This window comes from Electrophorus electricus, chromosome 15, assembly GCF_013358815.1.
Source record: "Electrophorus electricus isolate fEleEle1 chromosome 15, fEleEle1.pri, whole genome shotgun sequence".
Classification (NCBI taxonomy): domain Eukaryota; kingdom Metazoa; phylum Chordata; class Actinopteri; order Gymnotiformes; family Gymnotidae; genus Electrophorus; species Electrophorus electricus.
This window is the reverse complement of record NC_049549.1, coordinates 16,612,899-16,628,092: the sequence shown is the minus strand read 5'-3', so window position 1 is coordinate 16,628,092 and position 15,194 is coordinate 16,612,899. Positions and strand designations below refer to the sequence as shown.

The 15,194-nt window shown below is 45.4% G+C and overlaps 2 protein-coding genes and 1 long non-coding RNA gene across 3 annotated transcripts; 1 reads left to right on the top strand and 2 right to left on the bottom strand.

Annotated features, from left to right (window-relative positions):
• Nucleotides 1-1,409: 1,409 nt before the first annotated feature.
• zgc:162608 (uncharacterized protein LOC100037332 homolog) lies at nt 1,410-2,619 on the bottom strand. The gene is made up of 3 exons (XM_027013681.2): nt 2,559-2,619; nt 2,352-2,457; nt 1,410-2,233 (listed from the first exon to the last, which is right to left on the bottom strand). The coding sequence occupies exons 1-3, from the start codon at nt 2,617-2,619 to the stop codon at nt 1,435-1,437; spliced, it is 966 nt and encodes a 321-aa protein (XP_026869482.2). The 3' UTR covers nt 1,410-1,434.
• Nucleotides 2,620-3,696: 1,077 nt separating this feature from the next.
• On the bottom strand, nt 3,697-4,399 carry LOC113579585. Its single transcript, XR_003410887.2, has 3 exons — nt 4,335-4,399; nt 4,144-4,206; nt 3,697-4,050 (listed from the first exon to the last, which is right to left on the bottom strand). It is a non-coding gene; the product is annotated as an uncharacterized LOC113579585 (long non-coding RNA).
• A 2,178-nt stretch (nt 4,400-6,577) lies between these two features.
• On the top strand, nt 6,578-9,094 carry LOC113579610 (platelet endothelial aggregation receptor 1). Its single transcript, XM_027013679.2, has 4 exons — nt 6,578-6,701; nt 6,900-7,123; nt 7,414-7,575; nt 8,897-9,094. Exons 1-4 carry the CDS (start codon nt 6,578-6,580, stop codon nt 9,092-9,094), a joined length of 708 nt encoding a protein of 235 aa, XP_026869480.2.
• Nucleotides 9,095-15,194: the final 6,100 nt, after the last annotated feature.

Genomic DNA, 15,194 nt, shown 5'->3' with positions numbered 1-15,194 from the left:
TGGCATCTGCTGTCCATCACATGCCTTAAATAAAGACAGTGTCTGATACTGGGCCAGGGGTTACTGACACAACCACCATGTCATTGGGAACTCTGTACACTGCGTCTGAGAGTAAGACCCCAGTCAGGCCGCATGCTGCGTCTTTGCTCGGCTTGAATACTGATGCACCAGAAATGCGACTCGGAGGTATTTTAACCTGTTTGACCTTTTATCATTTTTACTCTTCAGCGGTCGAGAAACTTTTCTTTTGTTATTAAATTATTAAATTAATTTACTTCCCAAAAGTTACTTATGCTATTAATATTTATGTTATGCTTCATGTCGAGAAGGAGCTATGTAGGTGTTTTAAAGAAGAAATTGAATGGTAAATCACAGTGACAATGATTTATGGTACTGACCCAAAAAAAGCAAAACAATCTTAAACCACATTCTAAAATCCCTTCAAATAATCACGGCAGTGTGTGGTGTGATCACACACTCCGTATGGTCTGTCTTTCCGCTCCTCTATACAGTGAGTAGCAGCGGACGGTCGGCCAGGAGCCGGGGACGCGTGTCCGGGCCGGTGCTGAGGCCAGTGTTCGGCACTGGGTGATGCTGTAGAAAGTGTACTGGGTCGATGGGCTGCCGTACATGCTGGAATGAAGGAGCCGGCATCTGGATCGTGCGCTGGTGTCACCCACGCGCTCAGATGCCTCAGCACCTCAGATCAGCCGACGCCGTGGCTAGTGGCCATACAGGTACGTGTCCAGGTAGCAGTCCTCACCACATTGGAATATTGTAATGGGTTCTTCTTTGTAAGTGTAATAAGAAATAGGAAAGAGATCATTGTCCTGAAGGGGGCTTTGTTTTCACGCGTCATCTTATAACGCCTGTACAGATAGAGGGAAGAATGTGCTAATATGACTTTATAGTTTCAGGGCATATTAACTGCAGTCCTTGTGCCCTCAGTGGTGGTTTTCGTGGCATTTGTCCATTATGGCCTTTGGAATATGCCCACAGTGTTTACCCTGTTTAGGACTTTAGTGCTGCTTTGTATAGCACTTTAATCCTAAAATTGGTTAAATACGGTGTGAATATGGCAGAATTTGATTGATTTATCTACACCATGATCACAATATAATATATACATTTTTAAAAAATTTTAACTATTATATAGAACACTTTACATGTATAAAATACATATTTGTATGTCAACATTTGTACAAGCACAATAATTGCATTAAACATGCAGACAAAAATATAAATTTTTTGTTATTTTTTGCAAATGACAGGCAAGTTTATTTTTTCTGTACTGTATAAAAGTTGCTTACACTTGACACATTCTTGAACGTTTTTACAAAAGATAATTCACATTACTAATTCACAGATACTTCTCATTACTGTGGCCTCTATTTACATTGCAGCGGTCTCCTGGACGTGTGGCGAGGTAGTGCTCTAGTTCAGAGTGTGTCTGATGTCCTGCAGTAGTGCGCTGAGTCTGGTGGAGAAGTCCTCCTGAATGGATTCTATGCTGATGTACCTCGCTGTCTCCCCTTTCCTCTGCTCTTCTTCAAGCTTGGCTATTTGCTGCTCTAAATTAGCGATGAACTTCTGGTTCTGTGCCGAGGAGCTCTGGCAGAAGAGGTCCACCCTGGAGACTGCTGCAGCTCCTGCAGGCTTTGCTGCGGTCAGGAGCCCTGCCAGCGAGACCTTCAGTGCCGCCACCTTGCCCTGTACCTCTAAACTGAAGGAGCAGATCTCCTGGCCAAGTCTGGCCGTCACCTCCTCCCACAGCTCCTTCCTGCTGCTGTCGTGCTCCTCTTCAACCGCCTCGAAGGCCTTCGTTTTAAAGTTCTCGAAGGCGGCGGTCCTCCTCCGATGGCTCTCGTCCAGAGCACGGCCAACCTCCTCCAGGACCTCCTGGGAACGTGAATGACCATCAGGCCGGAGACCCTGGAGGCTTCGGCCCAGCTGGACACAGAGCTCCTGGGCGTGGGAGTCCAGAGCCCTGCTGAGATGCTGGGTTAGGGGGGTCAGGAGCTGGCGTATGTTGGCCGGGGCCAGCTGTGGATGGCTGGGGTATGGAGAGAGCCTCTGTCTGAGCTCCATCAGCTCCTTCCTCAGACGGGCACGCAGGCGTTCAGACTCCTGGCTCAGCTTGTGCCTCATTTCCACCATCATGGGGTCCTGCGCGTCCTGCGCGTCCTGCGAGTAGAGGTCACTGCTCACCACGTGGCTCTTCCACACTCCGTTGCTAAAGAAGAGTTGATGTGACATTTTCAGACCCCGCCCACCGCGCCGCCCTCTTCCACCTTGCTGCTGATATTTGTTCCACTGATATTATGAATGATTACGAATTCTCAGGTACTTACTTGAATTCCTTGGTGATGTCTGCTTTGTTAATAGCAAAGTTTGCACTCTGTTCTTGGACGCTCCATCGTTCCTCTTGGCTGGTAGTGTCCTGCCAAACTGGAAATCCTGCAGGGCAGATAGAGTGAGCGTGTGAGCGTGGCCCTTCTTCCAATCAGAAACAACATACAAGTAGATTGTTTAATGTACATCTATGTACAACTACAAACCTGTTGAAGCAACAAAGAACATGACGACGATCACCAAATGTTCACCAAACTGACGGCGCATGGTGCTTTTCTTCCTTTTTGTTTTGTCACTGTAAGGAGGTGGAGAGGACACACAGTCACAAGAAGTTTTTCTCTCTTTTTTTGGTTAAGTCTTAATGGTCATGCCATTCTGGGGTCAGCAGATGGCCAGTGTGACTCAGACCTTACCTTTCCTGTCAGGCTGTGTGAGGTGCACTTCTCAACCCTTTCTTTTAAAGTGGCCCCTTATCAGAGAACTTCCTAGAGTCCGCCCCACACCCCATGTCAACAGGGACCACGTGGAGGGCCAGCATGATAACAGGCAACCGCGGGAGCCGACGGCGGCCCCACTGATTGGCCGATCTGCTTCAGAGCCGAGGTGTTTTCAACAGCTCTTCTTCAGAGTAATTCCTTTGATGTCGCTTCAAGGTTGAGATTGACGCAATGTGGAGGCAGGTGAGGTCAAAGCTGATTGTATTCTCATCATCACCCTAGTACAGTGACTCAGACAAATTTGTTTAAATCTGAATATCTTATATTTTTGAGTTATCAAGAGCCAATAATAATTAAAGGCCTCCTACCACACCTGTTCATCACATAAAATTGACGAGTGTTTGGGTATATGTGGAAAATTCAGAAACAAGTATAAATTAATTAAAAAAGAAAACTGTTTCAATTACTTTAATCAGATTGTGTCCCAACTGGCTATGCAGAGATCATTAGCCTGCCACACATACACACACACACACACACACACACACACACACACAAAGGGAGTGCATTCTCTATAATCTACTGCTGTCCTCCCTATAGTTGGTACTCCACTTGAAGGTGCCCTTGGATGTCTCGTCTGTGTCTGCTTGGAGGTAATTAGTTAGCAGCAAAGCCAACAGCAGAGAGTACAGAGGCTTCGTGTAAAATCTGTGGAGAAAACCTTCCTATGCATGGACCTGCAGGAGAAGCAGGATAACTAGTCACACATCTCACAGAGATTCAACACGACAGCCACTTTCCCCTACGGGCCACCTTAAGATGAACAGAACGTTTAGTAGAAAAACAAGCCAAAATCAATGGTTTTGTTTTGTATTTGTTGTTTATTCCTAATCTAGCAAAGCACATGCTAAGTGAGGATAATGAGGAACAAATCAGGGGAGCGACTGAGGCATTTGTCTTACTTTGATCATTGATTATTTACTGAGGGCAAACACTGGGAACATGCCAGTGTTTTTATTACGGGTCCTGCTTGTCCTTGAAGCTTCGGAAATCTGCACACTGTCAAACGTCCAGCACAACAAGCCAACCTCTGATGTGTGACGTTATATAACACCTGAAAGTTTTGTTAAAGAGAAAGTATGGCTTGCTTTGTAGTGTTCCAGATGGTAACTGTCTCCATAATTTGCTGGGTAAGTCATCTCACGGGTTAAAGAGTGAGTGAGAGTGAGCTATGTCTCTCTGGGACTGTCCTCCAAGGCCTCTGGAGACAAACAGAGACAGTTATGAAACACGTAATACATCGCAACATGCCTTGCAAAATGTAACATATAAGGAACCAAGAGACATCACACACCCCAGAAAAAGAAGCAATGAATCATAAAAAGTACAGGAATAAAAAAAAAATCACATTTTTCATCTGCAGAAAGTAAATAATAAACAGGTTAGTCCTCCATCAGTTGACCACCAACTGTTGTATCATATATTCAATCAATTCAGTCTATTCAATGTTAAACAAAAAATAATATTTTGAATTCATGAAATCACCATATCCAAAACACATGTTTATGTGATCCTTTCTCTGTGCTGTGTTTGCCTACAGAGGACTAAGAATAAATAACAGTTCCATGAGCTGCTTGCATCACTTTATATTGGGTCTTTGTAACCTTGGTACAAATAAATATTCTGCCAGAATGTGTCAGTGCTTTGTTGCAGGGTTTGAACTGGACTGCTTGTCCCAACTCTGCTTCCCTGACTCTGCATTGCTTTGTAAATGATTAATGTGAATAGCATTAGCTGCTGACAGAGGTACAGGGATCGGTGAACCCGAAACAGAAGTGTGTCAAGGGGGATTCGGATAAGTCTCGGTGCAAATGCTTTTTAAACGTATAATTATATATGCTATATAATTATAAAAACGTTTGTGGTACGCAGTTGTATCTCGTCCTCGCATAAATGTGCATTCTCTTAACAAAATCAAAATATTAAAAAATAGAAGTTTTTACTCTTAAAAATAAATAATGGAAAGGACTCAAAACAAACATTGGCATTCCTGTAAGTAGAGCTGAAGTGTAAACATTTAGCAGGGCCCATCTCAATATCGGCGTCTGTACGCATACAGGCCTCCGTTTTCAAAGTGCTACGGCGAGAGGATTAAGCTTAGGCACCTCTGAAATATTTATGGAGGTGCCAGTCAGTACCTCGGTCATTTAGCGTGGAACTGTTATCCGAGCCACATCATTAACCGCATCTGAGGGTTTGGGTACATCTCAGAGTCCATGAGCACTGGAGAGAAAATGTAGGCTCAAAAAAGTTGGTCCACCAGAATGATGAAGCACTTTGGGGTAAATCAAAGTTGGTCGATAAGAGTGATGAAGCACTTTTGGTGAAATAAACGTTGGTCCATCAGAGTGATGCAGCATTTTCATTGTCATCAACAGAGTGAAAGACTTCAGGTATAGGAAATCAATCGATTAGGATAGCCCTTTTCCAAACCTCTGACAAGACCAAAATATTTGCTCCACATAAGAGAATATTATGAATGCAGTGTCTAATCTGTTTTATCAAAGGTTCCTAAATGAATGTTGTTTACCCAACATTTACAAGCCAAGAATATTTCCATGAATGCAATATGCATACTGTTTACAATATCGATATCACTGATGTAACTAGATCAGGGTACAGCAGGTGCAGCAGGAAGAGAGGAAGATTCTTTCAAAATGTAAGGAGTTTGTGTGACACCGAAAGCTTTACAAACGTTTTGTACATCGTGAATATGTACAGCCATTCAATACCAGGTCAGATGGAATCTGATCAGGACACTAGATTATTGAAGTTTTAACAGTTATTGGACATTTTTGCACAGGGAAAAAAAAAAAAAAAGGTTTTAAAAACAAAGGTAGGGTTTATTGCTTTGACCCAAAGCTTAGTGTGAGGTGTACTGTGCAGTTGCGACTAACAGTCATCTCAGTTTAAGGGGCCTTGTCTAACATTATACATTTAAAAGTCTAACATTTATACATTTATGCCATTCACTGTTAATATTCTTTCAAATAATTTAGATTTAAAAGTATCCAAAAGGCTGGCCCATGTAATCCTGTAATAAAATCGCCAGAGAGCACGAATTTAATTAACGAAGATGACAATAATGTCCCGTCCATCAAGTGCATTGTATTTTACTGGAGTTCTCCAAACAGGTCTTGTGCTTCCATTTCTTGGTGTTGGGGACAGAAATGGGGCACATAACATGCTGTTCCCTACAACTGCGCCAGCAGGAAAAGAGAAGCTGTGGGTTTGTGTTCTCTAGCATTCCTTTACTGAGGATAGGCACTGCTGCATCCGAGAGACTCACCTTTAACCCAGAAAGCACATCAGCTCTGTAAATAACCAGGCTGGACTGAACTACCTGACGCAGGGGAAAGGGAGACTCATTTGGAGAGGACATAAAGCTCATAGGCTTTCCGGCTCCATTCCGAATTAGTTTGAAATGAACCCAGTATTGTTGTGCAGTTCAAGGCCACAAGATTCGCAAATCTCCAAAACTTCACATGAAAACGTCTCGGTACTTCTGCTGAATCCAGACTGAGAGACGGGTAAAGCACAGCTCAAATCAGCGTGTCACCAAGCCCCAAGAGAAACCGGTAACATGACCTGCCAGGGTCTCTCTGCCCACGGGCATGTGCGACACCTTACCCCTACCGCATTCATGAATCTTTCAGCATGCTGGGGAAAGTGCTTCCTATTTCCCCCCAGACCGCCACGGTGGGAGGACGACACAGCGCTCCGAGACGATGCGGGAGGCCGCGAGCAAGACATGGGCCGCTCTGCTCTGGTGGTTGCTCGTCCCGGGACCGAGGAACACCGTGGGGCTGAACGCGACACGGGGACACCCGGGCCAGTTCTTTTGCCGGCCAGGTACGGTGCACGGTGTCTGGCTGCTGGGCACAGGAACTCGAGACGGCGGCCTTCGTATCGGGCTTTCCGCACCTCCCGCTGCCGTGCCCGTCGTCTTTGGAACCGATTTTGCGTGATGCAGGTGCTGTTTCCTCAAGGCAGTGGTCAAGTTGTGAAATGATGAGGAGTAGGTGGTTGTGTTTCATGCCTTGTTCAAAGGTTACTACTGTCCAGAGGGCGGGAAAACTGCTGTGCCATGTCCCCGTGGAACGTTTGGACCAAGTTCCTGGGCCACAGACACACGCGACTGCATCAGCTGCCCTCCATATCACTACGCCCCCAGAGAAGGACTGGCTGCCTGCCTGCCTTGCGGGCCCAGAGCACAGCAGCCTCTTCCTGCCCAAGACAAATGCGTGTGTCTGAGAGAAGGCCAGGTCTTCCAGGTGAGCACATGCACCTATGCGTGTTCGAATCTACACTTGTGCCTGTGCAAGTTTGAGAGGTTTGCGCGCACAAACGACAGTACCGACCGGAGCAGATCTGTGGTCGGGCGCTTGTGTGGCGACCTGGACGAGGTTGGGTTACTTGCTCTGTCTCTGACCCACTAGGCTCTGAGGCCTCCTCTGCTCAGAGCCCAGTCACAGGTGAAGGGTCCTACATGATTCGCTATCACTCCAGCCTGTACAGCAGGGTGAGCTGACGGACGTGTGCGGCCCATGTTCCCTAAACGCAGGCCAGCGATGGGCAGTGCCACTGTGCCCTTGGGTACCGTGCAACGCAGATGGAAGACGGATGCCAGCTGAAGGTGTACGAGCTCTGCAAGGATGGAAGCGTGCGGGACCAGCGCGGCGAGTGTCTCAGCAGCGGGCAGTGGGAGCGGCTCTGCTCTCTCCAGGTCAGTGCAGGACGCCGAGAACAGCCCTGCGAGGGAACACTCCCTGTCGCGCGCACACACGCGCCCTGTCGCACGCGCGGCCACTCCCAGCTCGGCACGGCACCACGCACAGGCTGTTTTCCTGGCACATAGCACGTGAACCTCTGTGTTTGAGCTCAGTGTAGCTGTATTACACAGATCCTACTCAAAACACAGTACCTGGACCAGTAGCAGTAAACATCAGCTGCAATGTATTACTCATAGTCCTGTGGAGGAGATTTGATGGCAAAATAATCACATGAAGCAACTGATCTAATTCACTATTGCTTGTCTATTATAGTGATATTAGTTTATTTTGCATTGCATAAGTCTGTGGAAATACTACTGTCTGGTTGCCTGCCAGTCACCTTTATTGCAATCCAACTGTGTCACACTGAATCTGACATCAGTACCTGCTATGGGTCACAATGTTATCTTAAAAATAACATTTGTAATGGCGGAAGAGAGTGAGTGAGACATGAGGCCAAGTAAAGATTCTCCTGAGTAATCCTCCATAACAAAGAAACAAACGAGCACAGCAGCGTGCTCGCTAATAAGCGACAGGAAAAACCAAAACAAGCACAGTGACAGAAAAGGTTTGTGGTGCGGCACCACAGATGAGTAACACACACCACTAGAGGAGAAAACCTGAGGGCTTTAAATACGGCAGGGAACAAACAAGACACAGGTGATTGTGTTTAGTAATCAGGTGATTGGGAGCAGGGCGTGTGTGCGCACGTACCCCATAACACTGTTGATACAACTTTTTGAATTTTTTAATATTGTTGCTTGTGTTTCATGCCCCAAATCATTAATGTTTTAATTTAAATTATTTTTATATTGACTAAAATATTTGTATAACTTTGAGAAGGTACCAATCTTGATTTCTTCTTCTGGTCCAAAATAAAGTTTTTTCTTTTACAAATATAAGAATTTTTTTAAACTGCATAGTTTTTTTAAATCACTGTCATTTGATGAAGTTCTTACCAATTCAGCTTTCCATTCCTAAATCATTACTTGTTGTTAGAAGGCTTACACCTTGGTACAATGATTATTGACAGAGAGGTCAAAGGTTAAGGACATTGATGAGCTTTCTTTGTTGGATGTTTATTTCAGTCATTTTTGCTTATAGATTTTCTTATTGATCTTTTTTTCTGCTAGTTCCTTCTGCTGCGAACTTAGCTGACCCGAAAGAGTCAGCGATCCCTGAACCAAACGTAGTCGCTCCACGACTCTTCCATGAACACTGCTGCGTATGCATGCCCAGGGCCTTCACCGAGGCCTTCTCGCTCCTCTTCCTCAGGTGTGCGCCTCGCCGGAGCGGTACGAGGGCTACGATGCGTCCCTGGGGCTGTGTGTGTGCACGGACCCAGCCTGGCATGAGCCCACGAGGAGTGAGTGTGTGGGTGGGTGCAGGGACAGATCCACTCCGCCTCTGCTGCTGGTCTGCAGTGCTCCTGAACTCCATCTGCTGTACACAGCCTCAAACTCACAGGTGTAGCCGAGTGACTCCAAACTCACACCTCCAAACGTCTTAGTCTGCCACTAAGAACGTAGCATATTTCCTTTTTAAACAAAAAGCCATGTAACATACTTACTAAGCAGTATATTATATAACACAGAAGCAAAACATTTTGAGCTGTTTATTCATATGAAATTGAACTATCTGAATATCCTGTTCACAAACCATTTATGTTATTTGATTAGTTTGTTAAATTGTTGTAATTCCAGGTTTTTCCTTTTAAATGGCAACGGGTCCTCATCTAATGCACAGCGCCCTCTATGGTACACATTAGGATGCCATGTTTGTGGGTAAAAATTAAAGAGTAATTTTTATTTTATTTTTTAAAATAAATATTTACTTTTTCAGGAAATATTTTAGATCATATCACCTTTAAGGAATAACTACAAAAGAGAAATAACTACAAAAGCTAAACTAAAAATCATGAGCAAACTTTAATAAAATGCATATCTTAAATATTCACTAACTTGATCACTTTAAAAAATGGTATTAAAAACATAGAAAAACATTTTACAGATGTCTGAAGCATTTACCACAGGCAACATTGTGCAAATGTGAACTAGCCGACAGACTGTTCAAGCATATTTCAAGTCTTTACTAGTAATATCAAATCAAATAAATATAATTCATAAACAGAATAAACATATGATGATTTTAAATAGGATATATGCCTAAATACAAATTTTTTAAAAATGTATGTCAGGACATTATTAGCTTCCATGTTAATTCCAAAATTGCACCAAAGTAATTTCATACATTTTTGTCATCTTATTATATTTATATATTTTGAATATATCAAGTGAAACAATTGTAAAATAACAACAACAAAAAAAGACAAAAAACCATTGTAAATTAACAACAAGAACAACAACAGGGATTCAAAGTGGGCCACAAACACTTATATGTAAAAGGTAAATACTACTGTTTGGTTTTAGGGTGTGTTACTCAGTTACTGTTCTAGCCTCAGAAAGTTATCACCCAGAGGAGCTTAGCCAAGCAGCCCAAAGCTGAACTATACTCCTGTTTGGAATACAAAAAAAATCCCAGCATCAGATCCTTCCGTTCTCTCGGGGGTGAGATCGGATTTTTGGAAGTGTGTTCACTTGAAAGACATAGCAGAGAATCTTAACTGAGCTAGAAGCTAGACTGAATATTATAATCTGAGTATTTAATATGGGATGCAGTGAGTGTCCTGTGGCACGTTTTTATCAGCTCAAAGCAAACACGGCTAGAGTTCTGCTCTGACCTATTTGAGGGAAGGTATGTTTCTGAAGCAGGTGCTTGCGTCCGGAAGTGTGCTGTTATCTGTTCTTAAACGCTGGGACTCCGAGGGTAGGCTGAGGTGTGATGGGCATCTTGGCTTCTCCAGGCCTGTGTATGTGGTGCAGACTGATGGTGAGTGACAGGGTCAGCAGCACTATACAGGGAGACTTCACGACCCATTCATCAACCTTTGACCCTGCTTGCCATGCCACAGAGACAGGCTTTTTTGGCCTCCTCCATACCGTCCCAACAGACGTACAGATGTTGGTTTTGGATAGCAGCCAAGAGGCCCACAGCACGGCAGAAGCCCCCAGGACACATGGCATGGCTGAGTTCAGAGGTAGCTAACTCATCAGCCTGCCATATCCGATTTAGATTGCACATGGACAACCCAAACGGGTGGTTTCAAGGTTCAACTTTTATTTACTAGGAAACCATACCCACATGGACATGAACTCTCATTGGTCCAGTGGCTCAGCATCAAGGGGAGCTATGAATGGGGGAGTTGCTGGGGTGATGAACCCGACGGCATGCTTGTGTCTGGACGACATCCTCCTTTTCACCGTGACAACGCAGCACTATCCTCAGTATGACACGTGAGTAAGCCAACGCAAAATCGTTCTGTATCGTTTGGCCATTGACGCTGTCAGTGACTGACCTGAGTGTTTACACCATTCTCCGCAGAGAGAACTTACTCAACACCAATGCAGCTTTCGACTGGGGACCCTTCAGGCTGTTAGCGCAAGAGTTAACAATGGCACCACCTGCACAGTCCCTGTTTTCCATTAGCTTCAGTGAGCCTGGGGTGTATGCCCTCAGACTGAGCAGCAATCATCACAAGCACATGGTATCATCCCTCTCCGGTCTACTCTGAACCACACTAAACTGTTGCCAGTGTATACTCACCAAAATATGTAAGCTAAAGGGTCCATCTCTTCCAGTATGTGAAGGTCTTACCTGCTGGAGGAGAGTGCTATGACCCCAGCCCATTCTTCCCCACGCACCCACGTCACATGACTCGCATGGGCATCGCTCGCCAGCGCCACCTCTCGCTGCATCCTGATTGGCTGGTCATCGGAGGACTCTTAGCAGGAGCTGCAGCTCTTCTCTGTCTTTGTATTGTGTTGTTGGTCAGTTTGGTGCTAATTATTCACAAACTGTACACAAACACTGTAACAGAGTGTCTAGAGCAGAGGTATTCAAATCAGAAACTGTACACAAACACTGTAACAGTATCTAGAACAGAGGTATTCAAATCACAAACCGTACACAAACACTGTAACAGAGTGTCTAGAGCAGAGGTATTCAAATCACAAACCGTACACAAACACTGTAACAGATTATGTAGAGCAGAGGTATTCAAATCACAAACTGTACACAAACACTGTAACAGAATTGACACCTGTCTTTGACACACAGGTCTTGTTCAAGGAGCGTGGCTGGCCTGAGAAACGTCCCGCCCAGGCCAGATACCGCATTCTGCAGCTCAAATACAACATGGACGACTACTCGTCAAAGGGCTCCAGGGTGATACTGCTGAAAAAGGCCCACCGAAGCCTGCAGGCAGGGCTGACAGAGGAGTCAGGGCAGAGAGGTAACGCAGGCAGCACAGGGGCACTCACCTGTAGACAGACAGGACGGGAGCACTCACCTGTAGACAGACAGGATGGGAGCACTCACCTATAGACAGACAGGACAGGAGAACTCACCTGTAGACAGACAGGATGGGAGCACTCACCTATAGACAGACAGGACAGGAGAACTCACCTGTAGACAGACAGGATGGGAGCACTCACCTGTAGACAGACAGGATGGGAGCACTCACCTGTAGACAGACAGGATGGGAGCACTCACCTGTAGACAGACAGGATGGGAGCACTCACCTGTAGACAGACAGGACAGGAGAAGTCACCTATAGACAGACAGGATGGGAGCACTCACCTGTAGAAAGACAGGATGGGAGCACTCACCTGTAGACAGACAGGATGGGAGCACTCACCTATAGACAGACAGGATGGGAGCACTCACCTGTAGACAGACAGGATGGGAGCACTCACTTGTAGACAGACAGGATGGGAGCACTCACCTATAGACAGACAGGACAGGAGAACTCACCTGTAGACAGACAGGATGGGAGCACTCACCTGTAGACAGACAGGATGGGAGCACTCACCTGTAGACAGACAGGATGGGAGCACTCACCTGTAGACAGACAGGACAGGAGAAGTCACCTATAGACAGACAGGATGGGAGCACTCACCTGTAGAAAGACAGGATGGGAGCACTCACCTATAGACAGACAGGACAGGAGAACTCACCTGTAGACAGACAGGATGGGAGCACTCACCTGTAGACAGACAGGATGGGAGCACTCACCTGTAGACAGACAGGATGGGAGCACTCACCTGTAGACAGACAGGATGGGAGCACTCACCTGTAGACAGACAGGACAGGAGAAGTCACCTATAGACAGACAGGATGGGAGCACTCACCGTTAGAAAGACAGGATGGGAGCACTCACCTGTAGACAGACAGGATGGGAGCACTCACCTGTAGACAGACAGGATGGGAGCACTCACCTATAGACAGACAGGATGGGAGCACTCACCTGTAGACAGACAGGATGGGAGCACTCACCTGTAGACAGACAGGGCAGGAGCACTCACCAAATGGCCATATTATGGAGTGGGATTTACTGGGCTGTCTCCATCAGAGTTTCCCTTTCCTGTCCTTGAGTGGCTCTGCCAGCGATGTTTTAGTATTGCCACTGCTTTTACACTTTTATCCCATGCTTATAAAAAGCTTGTTAATAAACTAATGTGCTGAGTCAGCCATGCCTGGACATTACAGGACAGGCATGTGCTATTCTACAGCACAGTATTAGCTGCATCTGCATGTCTCACCGAGTGTGTCCAATTTGTGTCCAGCTGTCATGCCAGATGAGTTTTGGGACTATGAGGAACAGGTGGACCTGGAGGCTTTCAGTTCCAGCACCTTCTATGACATTCTGCTCAAGCACAGCGTGTCTGTTACTGCATGTCTTGGGCAATTAAGAGGAGAGGTAATCCTAACCCTAGCTAAGAGGAGAGGTAATCCTAACCCTATTTTAGAGTAAAGGTAATCCTAACCCTAGCTAAGAGGAGAGGTAATCCTAACCCTATTTTATAGTAAAGGTAATCCTAACCCTAGCTAAGAGGAGAGGTAATCCTAACCCTATTTTAGAGTAAAGGTAATCCTAACCCTAGCTAAGAGGAGAGGTAATCCCAACCCTATTTTATAGTAAAGGTAATCCTAACCCTAGCTCAGAGAGAGGGTAATCCCAACCCTGTTTTAGAGGAGAGGTAATCCTGTGTTTTTGTAACCAGTAATCCAAACACATTATAATTTATTGAATGAAGTTTTGGAGATGTGCTCATCTAGTCTCAGCGATGATTAATCAACTCTCCTGTTTAAGCCCTCTCGATGCTCCCCGAGGCCGGAGTTTAAACTGTAAAACGATGTATGAACACAGCATTATTTTGTCAGAACGTCCTACTGAACCACTGTCCTGTGTCAGTAGGTGAAGCAGCTCTACCAGAGTGTGATATCTAAGGTGCAGGAGCTCCGCCCTGCCTTTGGGGTGGCGACAGGGAGCAAGATGGAAGATCTGGAGAGGCGGGTGGAGCGGGAGACGACACGGAGGAAGACCCTGGGCTTGCAGCTCACCCAGCTGCTGGACAGCCAGCTGCAGATGTTGCGCACCGAGCTGCAGCATCAGCGCGCCATGCACACGGCCTTCTCGGCAGCCCTGGGGGAGTGTGTGCGGCTGCTGCCCCTGCTGGATGACAGCCAGGCCCACCTCTGTGACACACGCATCCAGCAGCCGTATGTTTGACTTACATATACTACACGTATGTTGGGGAAACATGTGAAATACTGACAAAAATGCAAGAAAGCTGTGGTTGGGAAATTCTGACATGCATGACACTGAAAACAGTAAAAACGATTGGATATTTTATATTATGAACTTTATTACTTTTTTAAAAATAAAAATGCACTCCATATTTGACGTCTACAAAACATTCTAAAAAAGTTGAAGCAAGTTTACCACTTTGTTACATTACCTTTGCTTTTAACAACACTTAATAATCATTTTGGGCAGTGAAGACACCAACTGATCCAGATTTGAATCTTCAGACTGAAGTCTTCAGATGCACCATTGCGCAGGGTCATTACTCTTTAGCGCGCTGCATGCTTTCAGTGGGAGACCCGTTTGGACCACAGACGGGCCATTCCGGCAGCCCCACAAGCCTCCCAAAACGTGCATATATCTGTCAGCATTAACGGAGCCTTCACAGATATCCAAACTTACCCCTGCCGAGGGCTCTAACACACAGCCATGCTTTTGAATGCGATGACTTTTGGACTTTACATCAGTAACAATCTGGATGGTCCTTTTCTTCTTTGGCCCGAAGAACATAATGTCCATAATTTCCATAACTGATCTAAAAGGTGGACCCGTCCGATTTTGGTGATATTAGGCAGCACAGAGTGTAAGACACCTGAAATCCTTGCAGTCACTCATTGAGGAATGTTGTTTTTAAGATGCTGATGAGTTGTGGCATCAGTGTGGCAAGTGTTAAACCTCTTAAAGGACTAGACCTTGCCAGGTGCTGCTTTTATAACCAAGCATGTCTGTATCACATGTTTAAGTTTTTTTTAACACAATTTTTCAACTGACAGACCCTGAGACTCAAGACCCTATCTCTTCTTTTTTTAGAATATGTTGCAGGGATCATTTTCAGATTAAGTGCACTTTAACAGAAAATAAAATGTT